This window comes from Pogoniulus pusillus, chromosome 10 (assembly GCF_015220805.1).
Source record: "Pogoniulus pusillus isolate bPogPus1 chromosome 10, bPogPus1.pri, whole genome shotgun sequence".
Taxonomy (NCBI): domain Eukaryota; kingdom Metazoa; phylum Chordata; class Aves; order Piciformes; family Lybiidae; genus Pogoniulus; species Pogoniulus pusillus.
The window spans coordinates 23,769,123-23,793,531 of NC_087273.1; the positions used below are offsets into that span (position 1 = coordinate 23,769,123).

Sequence of the window (24,409 nt, forward strand, 5' to 3'; positions counted from 1 at the left end):
TCATATTATTCACAGATGCTCTGTCATTCCCTTTTTTCCTTTTTTTTTTTTTTTTTTTGCCTTTGTATCAAACCTGACAAGAATTTGTGTGGAATGTAAAAAGATATCATTTGGTGGAAGTGTTCTACTTGAGACGGTGGAAAAGAAACCAAATCAGGATTTGAGAGCCTGTAAACTCAAAAGTGTCTTTTCCACCTGCTTCAGATCTTCTAATGGCTTTCTCATCTTAATCTTGCATCAGAGGCCATGTCCTCTAGTCCTGTAGTGTGGACCTGCAATGCCAGACAGCAAAAGGGTTCCTCTGGCACAAGCCACTTTGTGAAGTTCATGCTTATGGCGAATTGCCAACACAGCTGGTGGCTTTGGCAGCAACAGATACAAACCACAACTGCTTATACACTCTCCAGATCTCCACAAACAGCTCAGGCATTTGCCCTGAGCCTGTTAGCACTCATCAATGAACGTCAAATCCTCCACTAACTCTTCCTGATGTTGTGATTACAGGACATAAATGCGTCAATGACAAACAGCACAGTGACAAGCAAACCACCTGTAACGCTGCGACTGGTTGTCCCAGCAAGTCAGTGTGGATCCCTTATAGGAAAAGGAGGTTCCAAAATCAAAGAAATCAGAGAGGTAAGTCTTGAGATGGCTGCTAGGGATACTGGCTAGCTTAGCATCCCACTGCAGTGTGCTCTGTCGTTGTTAGCTGGTACACTTCACTCATCACACAAATGTGAGAATGTGCTGAGTTAGAAGCCTGAAAAGCCTTGGTAGGGAGAGGCAGGAGTCCAGCACAACTGTACCCCTCTTCCTTCCTTGAAGCTGAAGACCATACGTGAAATAAACAGCTTTACAACGTATTAACTGCTGATGCATAATTTAGCAAAGCAGCACTTGAGCCAGTTTCTCTTCAGGTATAACCTCCTCTACAGAAATTCTCCAGTCATTTCCAAATTAGCTAACACTTTTGCAGCCTAAGACTCAGGTAGCACTGGGGAATTAGGTTAGAAGATTAAGCATTTGATCTACTTCATAGAAAAAAATTTGTTTTCATACTCCTTTTGCCTCACTTGCGCCCTGTGATAGAACCAAGAGGCAGTGGATGTAAACTACAGCACAGGAAGTTCCACCTCAACATGAGGGAAGAATTTATCTACTGTAAGGGTCACGGAGCACTGGAACAGCTTCCCCAAAGAAGTTGTGGAGTCTCCTTCTCTGGAGCCTTTCAAGACTCAGGAGGATGTGTCCCTGTGCAACCTGCACTAGATTGTCTGGTCCTGCGCTGATAGGATGGTTGGACTGATGGTCTCCAGAGATCACTTGCAACCTTAAAATCCTGTGATCCTGTGATCCTGTGATCCTATAATCCTTTCCTGTTTCTCCCTGATTTCACTGTGCCATAGGTGACTTGATTTCATGTATTCCAAACCATTATTGATTTTTTTCAATACAGACTTTCATTTGTAGGTATTCATTCAATGTGCTCTGCTAGCAGCCACTTTTTCCTTTAACCAGAAAATGCAAAAATTACCTTAAAGTGCCAGTTTTAATTATTCCATGCATGACTGTAATAACAGAGCACATGCCAGGCCAAGAATCCAGTGTTTGTAATCAGTCAAACAAGAAAATCAGGTACATGATCAGATAAGTGGACAAAATACAAGTAGGGCATTAAAAAAAGAAACACCACCACATTTTTATTCTAGATTGTTACCTAATGAAACTGTGGAGAAGAAAACATCCTTTCTGTGCAGATGTTTGGGTCATAGGAAATCTTCTCTCTTTTATTCTCTATTCCCAGCAAAGCTTAGTCAGAGGATTTTCTATAGATGGGAGACAATAGTTGTGTGTTGAACTGCATTTCCCATGTGGAAGGAAGCTACTCAATTTGTCTTGCACGTAGGACATCTCTGGCTTAGGACCTGAATGGCCACCAGGCTGTTGGCATTCACAGCAATGTCAGGGTGCATCAGAGATCCTGATGAACAGCTTCATGCTCTCATTCTGGCAGGCAGTAGTCAAAGTCAGGCTAAAGCCTTGTCACTGTCAGAGGCAGAGCCGCTGGTAGAGCACACAGAGGTAACCCCAGCTACAAGGCATGATTTCTCTTGGTGGTCCAGATTTCTTAGATGTCCAGGAGAACTGTCAGGCAACAGGAATCCATCTGACCTCTTAGTTTTATTAAAATAGGAGCAGGTGCGAGTGTGAACCATGTGCTGGTGAGTGCTTAGCTCTAGATTTTTACAGGACTTTATGTCAAATGTTGGTAACCTCCTCCAGAAGAATGAGTGTTTTTAGGAAACAGACTTTGAATGGTGAGATTGGTCTGCTGGTCTGTGTACACCAAATGACTGAAGTGATTATTCTGGTGAGCACAGTTTCAGTAGCAATTACCTACTAGTTGAGTACAAGGAGGTCAAAGGATTGCATTTGGCCAGGGGTTTTGATAAGGCTACAGTAGCAGGAATTCACACTCTCTGTTTTCTTAAGCATGAGCATAATGGACAAAGTATTACTTGCCTTGTCATTCCTGACATATGACCAAAGTCAAAGAATATATAAGACTGGCACTAGAAGCAAATGCATAAATGACAACTGTATTTGGTTGAGTATTTTGTGCTAGATTTACAGTTACCCAGAACTGGTAAACAGCAAATAAGATCAAACAAAGGAAAAAAAAAAAAAAAAAAGAAGCTTCCAGTTTGAGATGTGGTTTTTGTCATCACACCACACATTGAGCAGCATTGTGTTCAGTCATGTGCCCAGAAACAACACATGGGGTTGCAGTACCATTTTGAAGGTAAGCTTACGAAAAAAAGTTGTGATGGTTTGGGTGTTCCCCACCCCCCCACACTTTGAAAGTCACCCAGACTAGACTCAGCCAGCTCTGGAAATTATATTTACATCTTAGCAGAATATACAAGCAGATATTTACAGTATATACAGTTATATACAGAAATATACAAGGTAAAAGGTAATACAGAAATGCAACTCCCCTCCCAGAAACCTGAGTCCCCAGGAGGGGCTCCCAACTGCTCTTTCACCTTCTCCCACCCCTCTCAACCTTACCTCAGTCCCAAGAAAGAATAGAGGTTTGGCCAGGGGGTTAGGAAGCAAAGTGGATTAATCAGAGAAATGGCAGAGAGGCTAGAGAGATTAAAAAAATGCAGCTCCGAGCTCCCCAGCAGAAGAAGAATGAGTCTCTTATCTGTGTTTGGATTCTTGTTCTTACACCTCTCAGCAAGCCTGTGAGTGAATTATACATCAGCACTGTTTCTCTTCCATAGCCTGTGATCTAATCCTTCTCACCAAAACATTCTAGCTAGGCTCAAACTAGCACAAAAGTGAAACATGTCTGATTGATTAAATTACGGCAAAATTCCAAAGCCTGTTATAGAGCAAGAAATTGGCATTGTGCCCTTAGACAGCAGTAGTGAACAGAAAATGCAATCAGTAATTTAGTCAGTTTTGGGGAAGAAGAGAAATATGGGTTGTATGTAAACAGCAGGAAAGCAAATCAACTCCTTGTTTACAAACACAAAGTCAGTGCTTACTGAAAACACATTTTCCAAATAGCCTAAAATATTGTAGGAGAAATTTTTGTTTGTAACACATGAAAGTGCTAACTCAGTTTGAAATGTGTGGGTTTTTTCTCTCTTGACTGAAAGAGTTTTCTAGGATGACTGTGAAATAGCACCAGGAAATGTTTTGGCCTCATGTACTTTTTTTTCATTCGTTGAGTTGTTTTGTTTTGTTTTTCTTTTGCTTAGCTGAGATACATTAGTGCCAAGATCAAGTTTTGGGTTTTTTTAAGACAACAAAACTGACTCTTCTTGGGCTCATTAATGAGATAATGTCAATGATGTGCCTATGTTAGTCAACATCAATTATGATTTAGAAGTGCTTCTGTACCATCCTGAAATACTCTAGACCATTAAGCAGCCCCAAATTTCATCCAGAGCCATCAGTGGATTGAAGAGCCATTTATCTGCAACTTATTTGATTAGCAGAGATTGTTCAGTTATCAGCATTTCTTTCCTTTATTTTTTAATTATCATTGCCAAGTACTTCAATTCACCTTTTCCATTTTTCAGTCAGTGTTGCAGCTGTCTGTCTTTCAGAGGGTTAAAACACTTGTCCTGAAATTCAGGTTACAGTTTGATTGCTTAACAGCTACTGAGGGCTAATCTTCCCAGGATAAGAGTGTTTGCAGATTGGCTTGAGCAGGCAAATCCATGCACTGCCAGACCCCAATTACCCTGTCTGGCCATGAATTTACATGTGTGCACTGTCACCTACCTAGCGAAGACAAAAACTTCCGAGGTGCATCCCATCCATCACATCAGTGCATCTCTGGCTTTTGAGAGGTGCTGTTGCCTGCTCATTGCTGATGCTCTCCTTGCTTGTCTCTGCTCAAGTCCACAGGAGCCCAGGTGCAGGTAGCAGGGGATATGTTGCCGAACTCAACGGAGCGTGCAGTGACTATATCGGGTACTCCTGATGCCATCATCCAGTGCGTGAAACAAATATGTGTGATTATGCTGGAGGTGAGTGCTTGGCATATCTCTTCTCACTCAGGAGGTGTTCACACATGCTGCCAATTTTCAAGAGTTGCCCAGGGGTGCTACTTGCCCTTCCAGTACCAGGAATTTTAAGTGAACTATTACACTGCACCCTACCTGGTCTGTGAGAGCTTCTCACAGAAGGAATTAGCAGTCAAAGGCCAGGGCTCTTATGACAGTATTGTTGTCCAGCATTGAGCTGCAGCCCATTCTGAAAAGCAAAGCACTTACTTCTGATGCAGACTAGGGCAGAAAACATCTAGGTCCTGTTTCATACAGAAATAATTCTGAGTAGAATAATGTAGATTTAGCAGGGACTTTTGCTTCCTTAAGAACAGGGCAGAATGTTTAATTTTGATGGCAGATTTTAGCTCTTAGATTAAATGATACAAATTTAATTTTTATGGAAGTGTGAATATTTTAACCCTTGCAGAAAATGTCCGTCATTTCATGCAAGTACATTTCTCAACTATTCAAACTGGATAGAACTTAGAAAAGAAAGACATTTCAACAAGTCAAAATTATATGTTTTGACCTAATAATGTACTTTTTGACAAGGAACATGGAACAAAACAGCTCACATGTTTTGTTTCACTGTGATTTTTTGCCTAAGTCTAGTCAAGGGCTGTCTCAAGATGGTCTCTGACACCCTACTGTCTTGTTACTCTTTAAAGAGGGAAGAAACAGTGAAGTGTTTGAGGCAGCACTGTAGCTATTGGCTGTTCAGAAGTATGCAATACATCACAATGACATACAGCCTAATGAAAATAAAACCTTAAAAACTAATAAATCCCCATTGTTTTACTGAGGAAAAGTGACTTTCAGTTTTTGCTGGAAAACTGTGAGGAGGAAATTTCTCTATAAAAATGCAAGAAGACAGAAAGACAATGTTAAAATTTTTTTTTTGTTTGTTAGAGATGGAATATGTGATGTCCATAGTTATCAGCTTTGTGATAGAGTGTAGTCTGTTGTCCAAGTGACATTCATGGGTTAAATAGTTACTTGCTAAGGAAGATAAGAAAAGCCACTTACAAAATCAGAGTGAGGCAGTCCTATTCTCCCACAGGTAGAGCTGCTTCTTAACTAGCCACTTCTAAGATACAAAGTATTTCATTTTAGTGCTTGGTGAATTGGGAGAAGCACGAAGACTTTGCCTTAACTGCAGTTAAGTGTACTCTACTTTGCAGTGTGTATTTAATTTTGGCAAGAAACATTTCAACTGACATGAAACAGCTAGTTATTTGTATGGTATTTATTAAAGGAAATTATATTACTCTTTCATTCTTTAGTGGTAGTAAATACACTGAAACCAGCACACATTCCGCTGGGTGTTGCACAGCCAGCTTGAAGCCTTTTTACAACCACATGCTCCTGCTTTATTTCCAAGTAGAAAACTAGCCTTGGTCTGTGATTTTCCCTTTGGGTCCTTGCTTTGGACTACAGGGAACAAGCTCACTTTTCATGCATTATGAGGTCTGTGGTTATGCTCTGGTGAAGCTGAGAGGATTTTTTCCACCCCTCCAGCTCAGTCAGACAAAAAGCAGGATCAAGCTGGCCCTTTGCAATTGAACAGCTGACTCGGTTAAACAAGAAAGCCTGATGTGCATCAAGCATTGCAGGAGGGAGCAATAAGCAGGAGACATTCTCTGTGTAACAAAGCAAGAGCCCTGGTCGGATTCTTTCAAAACAGACACATTTCAGAATTGTGCCTGTCATTCATGGAATGCCTTTCCGTGCTTAAGGAAGCTCCATAGCTTCATCCAACTATGGCAATAATGAAGGAATGAGTGCCTGCATTGCCTGTTTTGGCTGTGGTTGGGACTTCAGCTCTTTCCCTCGAAGCCTGCACCACTCACTTTCTTTTGGGTTGATGGTGTGGAGGGCAGAGTGTTCTGGGCTGGGATGTTAGCTGTATGTCTTATTATCTGAGGTGACCAGGATAAGGAGTGATATTTTAACACAAACTCTGCTTCATTCTGCATTTTGATCACTTTCTGTTTTCTGTCTGCAGTCCCCACCCAAAGGTGCCACCATCCCCTACCGTCCCAAACCTGCCTCTGCACCTATCATTTTTGCAGGTGGCCAGGTAAGAGCAGACACCATTTTGGCTCAAGCTGGAAACCACGCCGTCTTGGCCCAACCTCAGCCAGCGCCTGTTAGTTTTCAACTTTTACTCCTTTTTGCCTGGTATAGTATTGATGTGCTTCGTCTACTTTGTATGCTTACAATTTACAGGAAAGGAAAACACTGCATTGAAAACTTGATGCAAAATTATGATGACTGAGATTTAAAATCAGTTTCTCTAAGAAAGATAAGTTTGCCCTTTTGCAAGTTGAGAAGTATCCAAATCAAATGGTCCTTGAGTGGGACAAAACTGCTTCTTGTAGAGGTAGTTTTTTTCTCTCAACTTGCAGCTCCACTAGTAGGCTAAGCTGTTCTGTCAGCTTTTTGAGATGATCCAACACCAGGATGTCTCTGCTCATGAAAGGCATAATCTTTCTGTCACAGTTTTCATATTTTTTGAAGACCAAATAATGTGTTGGCAATAAAACTTTGCACACATGCAATTTGTACTGCTTGTAGTCCCTCGGGACCAAGCAACAGTGGGATTCTGAAGTTATGAGCATGCAAGTGTAGACCTTCCCAGTCACATCTGATAACCATCTGATAACACAAGAGCAGCATCCCTGGTTTTTTTTTTCCTATATAGTGAAGTTTTGACAATTTTCCCTTCATCTTAAGCTGCATCAGTCTTGGTTCTTATCTGGCTTTAAAACCCTGTCCGCAATGTTAGTCTTCCTCTTCTTTTAATAATGCTCTGAAATGAATCTGCACCAGACTGTTCTGCCACCATCTGTGCATCATCTGATAACAATTTTAGTGTCTGATGAGCCAGCCATGAATGCAGTTCATAAGTAAAACCACCACAGGAGCCTCACAAGGGGACTCATGCAGCCAACAGGAGCATAACTGCCCCAGTATGGGCAATGGAAGAGTGAGATGCTGAAAGCTCTGCACAACTTAAGGGGAAACTTGGTCTCCTAAACCTGACTTAGAAGAATGCAGCCATGTCTGTACTCTGGATTCACATACGTGAAACCTCTCTGGCGGTAAAGTTGTCTTGCCTAGCCAAAGATGATGCCAAGACTTCTTTTTAATTAGTAGCCCAGTGGGAAAAAACACTCACTCATATGGTAGAATATCAGCAGGCAGGTCCCACTTCCCATCCCATTAACCTAGGCCAGGTCATCACCCTGTTGTAGGATGTGGAATGTGAGCTGTGTTGCACCCCAGCAGGCAATTTAGAGGTCATATAAGAAGATGGACAGGGGACTCCTGGTGGGGCAGGGGACAGAAACTGCTGCCAGTATTGGTGGTGGTATGATGAACCATGCCACCACAGTCTTCCAGTTTGCAAGGAAGCCCCTGCACATCTCAAGAGTATGCCAAAATGCAATTGCTTCTGCTAGGCCTTTGTGACGAGCTGTCTCCGAATTTTTGTTTCAGTTTTGCCTTCAAGTCTGTAATGATACATTGGGATGCATAGCCAGATTTTCACCTTCTAGATGTAGTAGCATTCAATTCCTGGTGTTCAAGCCTACCACTCTAAGTTGTCTTCTGAACAAGAAATCCGCTTCCTTAGTGATGAAAGTTGAATTGAAATCTAAAATGTTTTGCCAGGAATTGGTCTATGGATGAAAGTTGTCAATAATTTACTCCAAATATATGCTTACACTGCAGTGCTTTCCTTAAAGAAACGTGCATGTAGAAATGCAGCAACCCATGTTAGCAGTATTTTAACTGCCACTGCCTTCACAGACTCTCTGTGTATGTTGAAACTAGTCACTAGAGCGCTCTGAGCAATTTGTAATAAATAATTGAAGGTGTCCTATTTTTACATTTAGGAGCTCTTGTCATCTTCAGTTTTATAAGTTAAAAGTGTTCTCACTGTTGTAATGCAGCCTTCTTGATTTGAGACATTGTAAGAAACAGACACTTCTGTGGGCCTTGATTTTCTTTGTGCTCTGACTAAGCAGACCTTTTGAAGAACATGCTCTAAGTATATTTGGGTGTCAGTATGGAAAGACACTTTAGCCAGATTTCCTAAGTGGAATGTATTGCTGAAAATAAGGTTTGATCAGCAGTATGAATTCTATCCAACCTTTTGGCTACACTGTTGAAAGTTATTTTTCCATGCTAAGTTATATTGTGCATATTTGAAAGGTTTTGGTTTGTTTAATGCTTGCACAGCAAGCTACACTAGCAAAATCATTTTTTCCTGAACAAATTGGGATTCTTCTGCTTTATGTATTGCTTTAATTCTCTTGTGCTTCTTTGATACTGTATTGCATGACAGAACTAAAAGGAAGATGAACACTGCCTTGCCCTGCTCTGTCCCTTACCAATATTTAACATGTGCAGCAGTTAAAAAGAAATAAATGCATCACTCCTGCCTGATAGAAACATTGGACATTCCTGCCCACTCTGTTTCTTTAGATGGATATTCACAGGGTACAGCTTTGGTTTATGTCTCTAAGTAGTTTTATGGTTTAAATTGAAGAAGAGTCACAGCCAAGTCATTGCTGCTGTTACAAATGTCACCACATCAGGGAAGTTGCCTTTGATGCTGGTGGAAGCAGACCTGTAGTTCGTGGCCTAGTGAAATATTGCAGTACAGCTGCTGCCAGACATGTATGCCTCGGCCACAGGAAGGCACAGTTCCTCTGTCAAGGAGTAAAGCAGTCAATGGCAGGTTTTCTCAATCTAAATCAATCAAATGAACTGTACAGGAGTCTAAGAGCTTCTTTTTTTTTTTTAACCAAGAAAGATGCTTCAAGACCCATCTTGTACATGATGTGCTGATGGTTTTCATTGGCATCCAAATGGAAGCTACTCTGAGCTCTGAATTTTGGTTGGGTTTTTTTATTATGATATGTCCAATTTGCTTCCTCATATGTATAGACAGAAGTATGAGGGAGTGATGAGAAAAGAGGTGACTTATGTTCTGTCTTCTGTTAGGTTTGCTGGTGTTTGAGTTTTTTTGTGATGGTTTCTTGCTGGTTTGCAGACCACTGCTTGGGAAACACCCATGTAAAAGACGTTCTGTCAGTGGGGTTTGAAGTAAATCCATGATCAGAAAAGGGTCATGTAATCCAGCAGAGAGGCTCAAAGACCAAAGTGTTGTTTCCAGACCTGCAGTTTGCTCAGGTGCCTAAGCTCTCACCCAGTGATATTTCCAGCTATAACACACCTGAGGCTCTTCTTGTGCTTGACTGCGCACAGAGCCCAAGCTCAGCAGAACATTGTGACATCTTCTTAAGGTTGTCCTCACTTGGTGAAGCACTTAAACACAGTCTTTGCTTGCTTAAGGCTTGCTGATGGTAGTGATCACCTCTTTTGGTGGATTGGAACCTTTCCTTGTCATTTGTAAACCAGTAATGGCCATCCTCCAAAGATGCACATGAATATGTTTGCCCATGAGCATCCCATTGAGCCCAGTCACAGTTCTGCCTCAAAGTTGCTCATGTGCATTAAGTTCTCCAGATTGCAGCCTTGCTGTATAAAAAAAATGTAAAACTAAATTAAATGGGGTTTTGTTGCTGTTGCAGGGTTTTTGGTTGGGTTTTGGGTTTGTTTTTTTTTGGGGGGAGGGCAGGGTGTTTGGTTTTGTTTTGTTTTCTGGAAGCAAAATTCAAATGCAGAAATATGTATCAAGCAGCTGTGACATTAAAGGTTTTAATATCCGAATTCCACTAAATGAATTGTTCTATCATTTGCAGAGGAGCCATTACTTTCTAAGAGACCTTTTGTCAAATAAGCATTTTGCAAAGTAATCGGCTCTGTTCCTGTTTATAATTCTCCCAGTTCAAATATTTATACATTGTAATTTGTCTTCTGCTTTCATGCCCGTCTAAGAACAAGAGCATTATTTTTTTTCTGATATGCCATTCCTTTCAGAAAAACACTACAGGATGCAATAGAAAATTATAAACTCTCTGTAATTTTTAATTTGTAGGCCATAATTGACCAGAACTATCAGGAAAAAACAAAGGCCTTGTGCTAACTGGTGCCAGGCATGCCTTTGTATCCTGTCTCACTCATGGGAATTTTTGCCTCACTCACCTCATCACAGTGCTGCCAGAAGTGATGTCAGAAGCTATGCCCCTTGCACTGCTTTTATGGTGCAGACAGGATGGATTTGGAGGAGGGGGCATATTTGGCTTCTTGTGGAAGATGAGACCACTACACCATCATGCCCCTGTTACCAACCTGGTGTACCGACCCTCTGCCCAGGCACTACAGGAAAGGCTGCTATCCTGCACATGTGCCCATGTACCCAGTGTCATGGCAGCCTGGGGCACAAGCTCCATGGTGTGCACCAGGGCACATGTTTGCTAACACTTAGCATCTGTGGCTGTTGATAGCCAGATGAGGTGGTACAGAGCTGGCTGGGATGTACAGTCAGGCAGCACTGCACATGGCCATCAGAAACTGGATGGCAGAGCAGGGCATCCCCCTGATCTGCCTGATTTGCCTCATCTTCACTGTCTGCCTTGCTGCTTCAGTGTCAGCGCCTCCCTGTGTGCACTGGTGCAGTTGGGCAGATGGAGCAGGCAGGAGAAGTGGCCACCCCTGTGCTCCTCAACCACCATGGTGACCCCAGCTCTGCTCGTGGTAGACAGAGCTAGACTAGAGAGATATCCTGAGGACCAAGGACACCAGAGCTTAGGCAGGCATCCCCTGCTTGCAGGGGGTGTGCAGGCATTCTGACAAAGGCTTTTTCGTGTTCTGCCAAGCATTGTCAAGCAGCACAAGACAATTAAGCTTCACTCATTGTTGAAAGTGATGTGGGTGACATTTGCCTAGGGAGCAAGGAAGAGCTTTTCTGATGAGAACAGGAATGCTGCTTGTCCCATCTGACTGATCTGTATCTTACCTGTGCTTGTTTTCAGGCATTCACGATTCAGGGGCAGTATGCTATTCCTCATCCAGACGTGAGTCCAGCTCATGTAAATTACTCCCTTTTTCTTCCTCTCCCTTTTGTTTGTTCTGGGCAACATTTGCTTTCTGTAGTTGGCACTGAAGACACGGCCTAGGGATACCTTTCCTGAACACCACACTGTATAGCCAAGTGTTAGCTCAGCTGCATCTCTTGCCATGTGTAATAATTGCTAGAAAGTACAATGGCCCAAGAACAAATGTCAGTTATCTTGGTCTTGTTTGCATGTGATATATTTCGGTTCTTTTAGTATGTAATTCTACAGTAATTAGTAAATATTAACAATAGCCATTACATGTAATAACAGTAGAGATGTCATTTATAACCAGTTTGGTTTGGGTTTTTTTTTCTATCTACAATAGATTAGTGTGAATGATTAAAACTTTTTTTTCTTCAATATAATTTTAATTAATCCAGTTGTAGAACAACATGTAAGATGGTTTCTCTGCTCTGAAATAATTCCATTTGATTGGTTAGTTCTAATTTCCCATCCTGCCCTGCAGTTGACCAAGCTTCACCAGTTGGCTATGCAGCATCCCCCCTTTACTCCCCTTGGGCAGACCACCCCTGGTTTCCCTGGTACGTACCCATGACCCCCTGGGGATGTCCTTCTTCTTAACAGCTTTGTTTCCCGTGGTCATTACATCATTTTAATAATAAATGTGCTCAATGACCAGCAATCCTTCGGGTTTTACACATTAATCTCTGTTCTTTCCTCCTGTCCCTCTGTTACTAAAATGTGCTTTTTTTTGTTACATACATTAATCAAAACTGCTTCATTTTTACCATCGTCTAAACCCCTGAGTTTCTTTTGTTTGCTCCTGCTAAAGTTATTATGGACCATACAGTATGTACCAATAGGTCCCAAGTGAAGTACTTGGGCATGCATCCAATCAAGTTTCCAGCTTGATAACGTGTTTCAGAAAGAAGGAAACACAGGAAAACAGCATGTAGTTGTGGCACAGAAATACTGATTAATGAAACTGGGCATGCTGAAACTGCTGGGACAAGTGCCTGCCTTCCTGCTGGATATGCAGACATAGTTACAAAATGCAGTGGAAAATTAATTAAAGGGCAGACTGTAAATTTGGTCTGTGTTTATTAAAACTGATGCTGAATTCCTGGTTCAAGAGTGAGAAGTCATTTAACCCTGCAGTAAATCGTTTTTACTGTACTTCACTATATACATGCCTGGCATCTAAAAACATCACAGAACAAAGGTACATACCTACTGGTGCATGCTTTGTATGGCTAATAACATTTTATCACATACATCAAATTCCATAAGCAACTTGCCTGTTTTACAGTCAATGTGAAATAAGCAGCTCTTAGTTGGATATAAGTAAAATACAGATGAGTCAGTTTTTTGCAGGAGTATTTCTTTTCCATTTTTCTATTTGGAAATGAGAATTTTGGGCATGTCTTTTCAGATAATAGTAATAATAATAAACACCAAAAAAAAGAGAAAAGGAGAGAAAGGAAGATCATATGCAAAATGTACTTTTGTTTTTTCATGATGTATCTGATAAAATATCTAAAATTAGTACTAAATTGCCTTTCCTATCTTTATATTCTTGTTATGCCTGTCACTGACTTGCTGCTCCTTAATCTTTTACTGATTATGTTTGTGACATGTACATTTCTGTAATGTCACCGTGTGTTAGAGCAGCAATTCTAATTTTCCTGAGCATTTTCCTTTTGTCCATCCAATTTACAAACAAATGCATGCAGCTTAAGAGTATTTCATACAATTTTCCCTCAACAATTACCCTTCCCAACATTTCTTCAGCAACTAATCCCACATGTAATTTCCAAGTTTTCCCAGGTTAATTTTCTCATCCTTATTCTAATTTATTAATTTTTCTTGTCCATATCTATGTATTTTGTTCTGCTAACTGTTCTTTTGACTTTCATTTTTCCATATTCTAGAACTCCTGGTAGACAGGTCAAATTTCAGCTATCCATTGATGTGTTTAGAACAAACAACTGAATTTAGGGGAGTTTTCTAGATGCTTTCTATGACCCTGTGGAATCTCGTGTGACATTTGTTGCTTTGGTGGGTTAAAGGTTGATTAAATTAAGGCATTTAAAATTAGTCCAGCCCTCTGAGTTTTGCATCTCTGGCCGTTTCAATAGCAGTTCTCTATTTTTCTTTGCTACTGCTTTTTTTTTCTTCTCTTTGTATTGTTTCCTCTTTAAGATATCATTCGTTGTGTCTTGCCCTTGTTGCAAACAACTGGCGTAACATTTTCCCTCTGTCCCCTGAATAGGACTGGATGCCACTTCTCCAACCAGTTCCCATGAACTTACTATTCCCAATGATGTAAGTGGACCAATAGTCGGTATCACTTTCTCTTCTCTTGCTCCTCTGCTACCAGAGGGGGAACCTCTCATCTTTGGCTGATTTGCAAGCACTAATGCTCAGAATAAATTGTATGGCCTTTAGTCTGTTGGGGAAGGAATGTTAGGGATTAGTGAAATGCTGGAAAGTAGAAGTGACTGTCACCTGTTGTGTCGGGTGTCCAGTGATGTTGTTTTAGTTGCATGATGGCACCAATCCTGCAGCGCTTCACCATCTTCATTAAAGTCTGGCTGCCTGCTTTACAGGGGTCTTAGATGAGTTCTGAAAATTCCTCTCTCATGGCACTACCAGACACGGTCCCAGGAAAAGGGCTAAAGGGAGTAGAAGTACTTGAACGCCTGTGTGCCGTGTGTTCGGCTGGAGTCTTCTTTGTCAGGGGGTGGGTGGAGAACTTGCACTACAGTGGCTTGTACCATGCCAGTATGCACTGCACCCCAGTTTTTCCTGAGCAAAAAAAAAAACTATGTCAGTTATGTAAAGGGGCAATATAAGGACTTACTTGGAAAATAAAAGCCAAAAACATTCTTGCTGCAGCAGCTCTGGCCTGTATGTGACGAGCAGACCTGGTCTCCACAAACAATATGGTGTTCAGTCGTAAAACTGCTGCACAGAATGCCCAGCCGATACACGGCATGTCACGTGAAAACATCTTCCCTTTTATTCGCTGTCATTACACACAGGGGTGGGTTTTTTCCATTTTCATTACAAATGAAAGTAACTTGGAAAATGGAAGGGTTCTCTTACAGTAGCAAAAAGTATTTCAGGCATGGTTGGGATCACAAATAACAGTTATGTTATCCAGGAGATACTTAAAATATTGTGTAAGCACTGTTAAACTCAGTGGCAATGATGTACACTAAGAAAAAAATACAGAGTAGCAAAGGAGCAAAGGTGTGAGTGCTGCTATTTTTGTTCACTTTTTGCTCACAGTAGGAGATGCCCTGCTGATTTATCACTACCTGTTTTGCAACCCAATTTCTTGTGCATTCAGAATTTTATGCAAGCATGCTATTTATTCTTCCATTGCAAGTTTTCTAATCTCACTTTCAGGCAGGTGTTCTTGCCATCAATGATACAAATCCAAGGTCGCTCTTCTGACCACTTCTTCAGGGGGGAAGTTGGCTTTGTTTCCTCTACTGCAATAGACAATTTTAAAAAAACACATCAGTTTCTCACACAGGAGGTTTCACATTCCCTGGTTCAGCACTATCCTCTGAAAATCAAACATGCATCTATGTGTTGTTTCTAATACAAGGTTTTGCTGGCTATGCAGGGCATGTCTTGATGTTGTTGCTGAAGGAACAAAACCAAGGCCAAAGTGGGGTTAGACTTAGCCTGTTAGGATTCTACAGGTGGTGAGAGGGAGGTGTGATGTTTGTATGGTGTCAAGGCGTTTGTTAAAGGACCAAGAGGCATTAGCACTGCCCATGTGTTTGGTGCTGCAGTGCTGGTGTAGAGAGGGGAAAGGACTTTTAATGTTCTTTTGGGCATCAGGGACTGCTTGGCAATTTTGCAGGTTTCCTACACAACTCCCCAAGGCATCCACTTTGCCTGTGTCCTAGGCTGTCAGCAGTGCCCTGTCAGGCTGTCCTTGGGCTGCAAGTGGGCAACATGCCTGGCATCTCCCAGTGTAACCATGCATATGAGTCCTGCATCCCCGACACTGCTGCAGCAAGGCTGCACTCCAAGCAGCACAGTGCCAGAAATGAGGAGATGAGGGAGATGGAGGGACATAGAGCAGAAAGGGAGCAGGGTGAGGAGAGATCAGCACTGTTTCACCTGTGTCTTGTGTGCCTTTTCAGTCAGATGCTGGCCAGGGTGGGATAGACAACAGCAGTTGCGCAGCAAAGCCTGCATGAGTAATTTGAGTTTGCTTTCCTGAAAAGCATCTCCAGCTTTGATAGACAGGCAGTTGGTGTGGCATAGCAATTATTTATCTGGTTGAAGGTAAAGGAAGCTGCAGGCCTTGCATGGGGTTGTGTTGTAGCCCTGAGGCTGCACATGGCCAGTCTCCTGCCTGCCTTGTCTCCTGGGGTTCCCTGTGCTGCACAAGTCCCACAGCTTTCTTATGCAGTGTGCTTATGCATGCAGAAGTTCAGCATGCATGAGAAGAGCATCAGACCTGAAATATATACATGCTCTGCAGCTACCAGAGAAGTCAGTGTGTATTTACATGTGCTACATTTACATTTTAAAACAAAGGTAATGATAAACATATAAATCCAAAGCCTCAGTAAGAATTTGATGGAGCAAAATTAGATATAAAGACAGTAAGGAGCTCAGACTGTAGCTTAGTCTACAGAATGTAAATAACAGCCATTTACAATTTGCATAGCTTCAGGTTAGTGATAATTGCAACTAACCTGTTTCTCAGTAACAAAGAGATACTGGAGAACAAAGAAATGCATTTACAGAAAGTTATTTTCAACAAGCTAAAAGCCAAAGCCTTCTTTCCACATCATGAACTCAGAAGATTTGCCTTTCTGAGATTTCTTCTAACATCTGCATATTTCCAAAAAGGGAACAGAGAGGAGATTACTGCAGGTCCCTCTCAGAAGTCACTTTGATGCTTATCTAGTACCTCCTTTTCCTCACCAAAACCTCTTATAGGGACAGTTGTTTGCCTTTCTTGCCTTGCTGGAATCTTTTCTGGCCCTCCACTGCTGCACAGGTTACACAATGTAAGTGTGTTTCACTTGAGTCTCAAAGCTGTGTTAACAGTGGCGAGTCCCTCAGGAAATGGAAAGATGGTATGCCTGTGTGTAGCTGAATGGGCACAGGTCACAGGTATCTTGAGATTTCACAATCTGATCCCTCAAAATACCCACCGAGAGTAAAGGACAAAAACTAATAATAGTAAAAAAAAAGTGTCTTTTTAAAAAAGTATCCATATTTTGCATCTATGTGGGAGATAGCGGCAGAGGCAAGTAACAGGAAAACAACTTCCCCTTTCATAGAATCATAGAAACCACTTTCATAGAATCATAGAATCAACCAGGTTGGAAGAGACCTCCAAGATCATCCAGTCCAACCTATCACCCAGCCCTATCCAATCAACTAGACCATGGCACTAAGTGCCTCATCCAGTCTTTTCTTGAAGACCCCCAGGGACGGTGCCTCCACCACCTCCCTGGGCAGCCCATTCTAATGGGAAATCACTCTGTCTGTAAAGAACTTCTTCCTAACATCCAGCCTATACCTACCCTGGCACAACTTGAGACTGTGTCCCCTTGTTCTATTGCTGGTTACCTGGGAGAAGAGGCCACCCCCCACCTGGCTACAATGGCCCTTCAGGTAGTTGTAGACAGTAATAAGATCACCCCTGAGCCTCCTCTTCTCCAGGCTAAACAGGCCCAGCTCCCTCAACCTCTCCTCATAGGATTTGTGCTCCAGGCCCCTCACCAGCTTTGTTGCCCTTCTCTGGACATGTTCCAGCACCTCAACATCCTTCTTGAATTGAGGGGCCCAGAACTGGACACAGTACTCAAGGTGTGGTCTGACCAGTGCTGAATACAGGGGAAGAATAACCTCCCTTGACCTACTGGCCACACTGTTCCTGATGCAGGCCAGGATGCCATTGTCTCTCTTGGCCACCTGGGCACACTGCTGGCTCATCTTCAGCTTACTATCTATCAGTACCCCCAGGTCCCTTTCCTCCTGACTGCTCTCCAGCCACTCAGTCCCCAGCCTATAGCGCTGCTTGGGGTTGTTGTGGCCAAAGTGCAGAACCCTGCACTTGGCCTTGTTAAATCTCATCCCATTAGACCTTTGGAAAGCACCACAAACATTTTACAAAAGCTACAAATCTGATCAACATTCCATTGAAACAGAAATGCCAATCCATCCAAGCTGGAAATGGCATACTGCAGAATCATCTCTATTTTCCCATGGAGCCAGAAGTACTACCCTGCAAATGACAGAGGGGGACCCACATGTGCAAAACACCCTTAGAGCAGTGCACAGTGAAATCCAGCATCAGCTCTGTGTGATGGCTCTGGGGAGGTCTCTTTTACTAGAGATGACTGGGGCCTGATCTTTGCAGATCCTCAATCCATCACCTGCACGGGAGAGAATCAGTACAATCCCTTAAGAAAAACATATGGGCAGTATCTGACCCTACACATTACAGGAGAGATTCATCTCACCCTCCCTACAGCCCTCTCCAGAAGAGTCTTGAGAACAAGTGCCTAGTTATAAAACTAAGCTGCTGTCAGACTTTCCATTAGTACGAGAGGGTTTAAAACCACAATAAATTTACATTACTGCTGAAAGACTCACATGTGATAGAGAAATAGTACCCAGAGAAAAAAACACAGAATTAAACACATTCTGTCAATCAGCAGTGTTTAAGGGAATGCATTATAAAAGTAATTTAAATTTTTAAAAGTAATTTTTGATGTTTACACGTGTCCTGATTTTTGTTTCACCCTGAGACAATGCCATTTGATTCTCAAGTAGACCTATATCCAGATGAGCTCAGGAAGCAGTAGAATGATTTTTTCAGACTTAATATCCAGCAGAAGCAAGGTAAGACCATTGTGGGACAAGGCACTATTTAGCATTACATGTATTTCTCCCAAAACTATCTACTGCTCACTTTAGGGAAGAAGATGGGCATTGGTGTTGGATCCTCAATAAACTGAAATGCACACAAATCTGCAGTGTCATTTGGGTTACAAAACAAGTAATAAGGAGGCTCATTTCCAAACATGTTTTCTATATGCCTTCTTGCAAAGCCTGTGAAATTATTATAGTCCAGATTTAGCATTATCCTGTCAAGGAATGTGAAGTTAATGCCTACTGTTGGCTTTTAAGAGACACAGAGTATTTGAGCATCGATTTCCAGGCCCTGCATTAAAATCATAGAATCATAGAATCAACCAGGTTGAAAGAGACCTCCAAGATTATCCAGTCCAACTTATCACCCAAACCTGTCCAATCAACTAGATCATGGCACTAAGTGCCTCATCCAGTCTTGTCTTGAACACTTCCAGGGACGGCAACTCCACCACTTCCCTGGGCAGCCCATTCCAGTGGCAAGTCACTCTCTCTGTGAAGAACTTCCTCCTAACAGCCAGCCTATACCTCCCTCAGCACAACTTGAGACTGTGTCCCTTGTTCTGTTGCTGTTTGCCTGGGAGACGACACCAACCCCGACCTGGCTACAGCCTCCCTTCAGGTAGTTGTAGTCAGCAATGAGATCACCCCTGAGCCTGAGTCTGTAAAGAACTGTAATTGTATCTCAAGAGATTATTTTTCCCTATGGAGTACTCTGCCCTGACATTTCTAACTAAAAAGAACCCACCAAATGAGAAAAAAAAAAACCCTACTCAACCAAGCCAACCCAAACCTGGAAATAATGAAGTCTGTTTCTTCCTGAAAAGTGATTGAAGAGTCTAACCTCATGAAGTGCACCTGCTTACTCAACTAATGCAGAGACTCTGCTAAGACAAATGGATGTGCTCTGGGTTGGCAGTGGAGGTTGCAGGGGAACCGTGTGTACCTGTGGTCAGGTACAGTCAACATCCCTGCTCTGTACAGCAGGTATTAGGTTGCAGAGGCTACTCCTTGCCCATTTTTACTATGCTACATTCAATATAAGAAAGGAATATGACCTTTTAATCAGTATTTAGAGAGCATGTGGGCTTTGTGTCACTTGCTGTGACAAGCAATACTTTGTAGCATTGGACTAGGATTAAAATTAAAAAAAACTAACAATTTTGATTGCTCACACTGCTGCGCAGAAGCAGTGAAGTGTGATGAACACAGAGGAACAAACTGTAGGAAGCACCCAGCAGAAAGCTGTTATTTTTAGCCTCTGTCAATTACTTCAGCATTATCAGGGGTGGGGGGAGGAGATATTGCATTTATCTTTAGTATTTAGTCCCTGCCTATGGCAGGGGGTTGGAACTGGATGATCTTTGAGGTCCCTTCCAACTTAAACCATTCTATGATTCTAGGGATCTAAAAAACTTGGAAAAGTGGGACCTGCCTCAGGGACAGCACAGTGTATTAGGAGAAAGTATTAGCATCAAGAGTTTGGAGTGGGAGAATTAAGAGCGCATCTTCTAGTCCCACTCTTTAAGGCTCAGGACTCCTGATTCAGGCCTGTTTTTATTAGCACCAGCAGAACATTACTGAAGGACAGATTAAAACTAGAAAAAGGCAAAAAACAGAGTTCATGTTTTAAGGCTGGTTTGTTTGAGTGTTGGATTTTTTTTGGCATGAGGATAAATGAGGTACATTGAGGTAGGGAAAGAGCAGAAGCCATGCAGAGAAAATGAAGAGTATTCCCTGGTGCTCACAGTCACAGAATCAGAGAATTAACCAGGTTGGAAAAGACCTCTAAGATCATCGAGTCCAACCTACCACCTGATCCTTCTAATTAACTAAACCGTGGCACTAAGTGCCTCATCCAGCCTCCTTTTAAACACTTACAGGAATGGTGACTCCACTTCCTCAGGCAGCCCATTCCAATGCCAATCACTTGCTGTGAAGAATTTCCTCCTAACATCCAATCTAAACCTGCCTTGGTATAGCTTGAGGCTGCGTCCTCTTGTTCTGTCACTGGGTGCCTGGGAGAAGAGACCAACCCCACTTGGCTACAGCCTCCCTTCAGGCAGCTGTAGAGAGCAATGAGGTCTCCCCTGAGCCTCCTCTTCTCCAAGCTGAGAACCCCAGCTCTCTCAGCTTCTCCTCACAGGCTGTGCTCCAGTCCCCTCCAGCCTTGTTGCCCAGACATCTTCAAGCACCTCAACATCTTTCTTAAATTGAGGAGCCCAGAACTGGACACAGTACTCATGGTGCACTCGCGGTGTGGCGTTACCAGTGCTGAGTACAGGGGCAGAAGGATTTCCCTGGTCCTGCTGGGGATGTCAGATGAAATTTCGAAATATACCGACAAATAATCATATGCACTACCCACGAGCAAGCTCTGCAGGTCACTGCTGTGGCCTGTGTTGGGCAGCAGAAGGAGAAATAGGGTTAAAAAATAAGTTGACAGACACATGGACTATTGAGCATAAAGGCGAAAATACCAGCTGCTGCTCAGGTGGTCTGTGAGCTTTGGGTGGGAATTTGGGATACCAATGGTAACTTGTTTATACCTCACACTGGTTTTACTGTTTTTGTAAGCAGAGACAGGCTGCTGGGCTAGGTGCACATCTGAGCTAAAGTGTTCCACTCACGCCTTGTGAGCATTAAAATGTATGTGTGTGTACATACACACATTATGTGCGTGTGTTTGCACGGACATTTGTACATACATATAGTCAGTCTATTGTTCCATGTGATGGCAGCTATTATGGTGTGAGAGAGGATTTTTCAAAATTAATATTGTTTAATAATTTTGATATTCAGAAATCTTGCTGCCAGACACAATTTTAATAATAGGTTATTTGCAATGGCCATGAAAACATCACACAGATGAGAACAGAGGACCTAGAATACTTAAGAAATAACTAGCAATAGCATCAATATTAAACCATTAGAACTGGAGAGGTTTTTGTGGTCAGTTATACCACTTGCCCACTAGAGGGACTCAAGAAGCTCCTTTCTGCTTAAGGCAGAAGGCACTTGGATTCACTTAGGGTTTTACAGAGTTTTGTAAAGAGGCTTTTGAATATTTACTCACAAAAGTTATCTCCGGATTCCTGGGGCTAACTACAATTTCCAGACAGTACCCAAACGCTTGCAGGGAGTTCTGTCGGTGTCTTTATAGCCACTGAGGCTTCCCAGGCTCTAACAAGGTGCTGGGAGAGAGGCAGATGATCTCTGACCCAATCCTGGTTTCTCTTTGATGATCTGTGTCCCTTCCAGGTCTCCCAGTCTTGGCAGAAGACTTGCAGGTGTGCAGTCTTGGCACGATGTTGCGCTGGCTAAGTGAGCCTGTTGCATAAAGACACTCAATGTCTTCTCCAGCAAACTTGAGACATGGCAAGTTTCCAGGTAGACAAACATGAAGTATCAGGGCTTGTTATTATGCAGCATGCAGAATGTTGCAAAGCATGGAAGGATAAAATGGCAATGAGGCAGAAGCACATTAAGGCAGAGCACATTGTGTTACCTGCTAATCTCTTTGTATCAAAACAGCCCAAGACTTATGGCTCCTTGGCCACAGATCAGCCAATCAGAATAGCAGTTAGCCAAACTTTATTAGGTGAAGCCAGGGCTTACTTTTACCTTTTTAGGGTAACAAGTGTATAAACATGAGGGTACTCTATTTACAATTTGGAAGGAAAGAAGGAGGCTCAGTGGCACCAGGCCTTTTGTCTTCCTTTCCTGCAGTTGCTTCTTCCATCAGCAGAAGGTGGAAGAGCAGAAAACATGTCTGGGCAAGCCAGGACATCTTTAGGCCTAATTTGGCCTTCCACGGCATTCATATATATTATAGATATATTTACAGTATATGTATTACACTATAGTGCATAATAGGCTTGGTGTAACCTATAGTAGGTTTGGCTTCTCTTACATGGGCCAGTTCTATTACTTGTTTTCTGGAGAATTTCCTCTAGATGTATTCTGTAGTGAGAGTAAAGCTTACTGTATGTTGAGAAAGCAGGGGACATCAAAAATAATGCAGCACCTAAGATCCTTGAAAACAGCTCTGCTGTCATCTTACATGTTCCTTAACTTCACCTACTGGGCTTGGAAAAGCAGCCAGCCCATGTATATGAAACAGGCAGTGCTACCTGCAAGGTAGCTGCTTTCAAAGCCTAGGGAAGCTTGCTTTTGTGGTTAGGGGCTTTTGGGGCACTGCATTACACATAGTTCATCATAGATGCAGAATGACAGGGGGCAGCTGACAGCATTGGAAACATCAGTATTGAGAAGAGAAACAGTTTGACACAGCCTCATCTCAAAGCAAGGTAGAGCAGGTGATTTTATGTAAAATCACTTGTCCATGCCCTTAGTGATCAGAGCTTTTTAGTGGAAAGGCAGTCCCCTGAACTTCTTCCAGAACCTATCAGCTCTGGAATATTCAGATAACTGCACAAATTTCATCATAACTAATATGTAATTGGAAGGGCACCCCAGAGAAAGCCCATGCACTGCAGCACTACTGTCCTTCCTACATGGCAAATGAAGAAGTGAATTCTGCATGAGCTGCAAGTCATGCTATGGCTTGCAGAGCATGATCAAGGATCCCATTGCAACAGCAACAAAGGATGACACTGGTGAGCTCCAGATTGAAGCCTTTTCTGGATAATTGCATCACCAATATTCTTGACAGGTTTGGACTGAGTTCTTGCAACTTTAATAGAATTTAGCTAGGAGACTGTGAATGTTTTAAGCTGACCCACCTAGGTTACAGGCCTCATCAGAAGATGTCAGCACATACAAGCAGCAGTCTCCTGAGCAAGTGCCTTCCCAGAGCTGTAAGGCTGCGTCTCACAATATGCCGTAAGAACCAGCAGCCCCACACAGTTCCTTTGCTTTGAGTGGCACAATGACATCTGTGAACTGGATTGCTTGAAAGCTTTCCAAATAATACATTGTTACATATTTTTGCATGTTTTTTTAATAGATAGGAGTAGCTCTAATGCTGCCAGATTTGCTGTACATTGCTGTTCGGGTAGGACTGCTTTTGCTTTCCCCACACTGATGGCACACTCTAATAATAAAAAAAACCACCACTGACTGGCACTGGTGCTACCATCTGTGCTCTGGGCACTCTTCTCACCTGCTTCACCGACACTGCTTGCAGACTGTGGAGGTCAGTGAGACTGAGGCATAGGAAGCAGGCACTTAGGGATCCCTGTGCTGCTAACATCGAGCATATGCAGTCACATTCACGTGCACAGAGACAGGCTAAAGGCTTCCTGGTGAAGTTAACATAGGTCCCCTGCAGTGGTATGTGGACTTAGATACTAAGATAGGCCCTCAGGGTAAGCACAGAGAGTTCAGCAAGGCCCTGCTGCTTCAACAGGACCAGATACCCTGTGTACTTGTTTCCTGGAACCTCATTTTCCCCCCATTGTGGGTGCTCCTCCCGAGCTTGTTTCAGCTACTTAGATGCCTGCTCTGGCTTTCTACATGTCCCTGAGTGTGAAGCAGGGATGATGCTCACCAAGGTTTCCTCTTTTGATAAAATACCTGGACACTGAATCTGTCTCTAGCAAATCATTAAAACACTAATAGTTGAAGATAACACTAAAAAACTGCTATCTAGGGACACAAAACTGAGTTTTTCTACATCTGCTGCCTGCAGTTAGAGAGCTGTAAATCCCACTGACTTTAACAGGGCAGTACCTAGCCAACCAAAGACCACGTGTCCCCAAGGAGGTCAAGGACTGGCAGTGCACTGGAACAGTGCAGAGCTGAACAGCAGCAGCTGTAGGTGGCCAGCCTGGCTTCCAGGAGCTGCTTTCAGCTTGCTACTGCCACTGGTAGTCAGGCTGGCCTGTGGTTTGTATTAGTCCACACCATGGCACACTCATTTTCTGCCACAGAAGACAGCCAAATGCTTCGATTCTGAATTGT

The 24,409-nt window shown here is 42.6% G+C and overlaps 1 protein-coding gene across 7 annotated transcripts in view; it reads left to right on the plus strand.

Annotated features, from left to right (window-relative positions):
- LOC135178791 (poly(rC)-binding protein 3-like) overlaps window positions 1-24,409 on the plus strand; it is a 714,994-nt gene that overhangs the window by 671,183 nt on the left and 19,402 nt on the right. For 4 of the 7 annotated variants that reach the window (XM_064150039.1, XM_064150038.1, XM_064150033.1 and 1 more), the window contains 6 exons: window positions 505-636; window positions 4,422-4,550; window positions 6,577-6,720; window positions 11,519-11,575; window positions 12,069-12,144; window positions 13,836-13,888. In XM_064150039.1, coding sequence (XP_064006109.1) covers window positions 505-636; window positions 4,422-4,550; window positions 6,577-6,720; window positions 11,519-11,575; window positions 12,069-12,144; window positions 13,836-13,888 — 591 coding nt within the window. The remainder of the gene's footprint in view (window positions 1-504; window positions 637-4,421; window positions 4,551-6,576; window positions 6,721-11,518; window positions 11,576-12,068; window positions 12,145-13,835; window positions 13,889-24,409) is intronic. The other 3 variants (XM_064150035.1, XM_064150036.1, XM_064150037.1) reach the window with 3 other exon arrangements.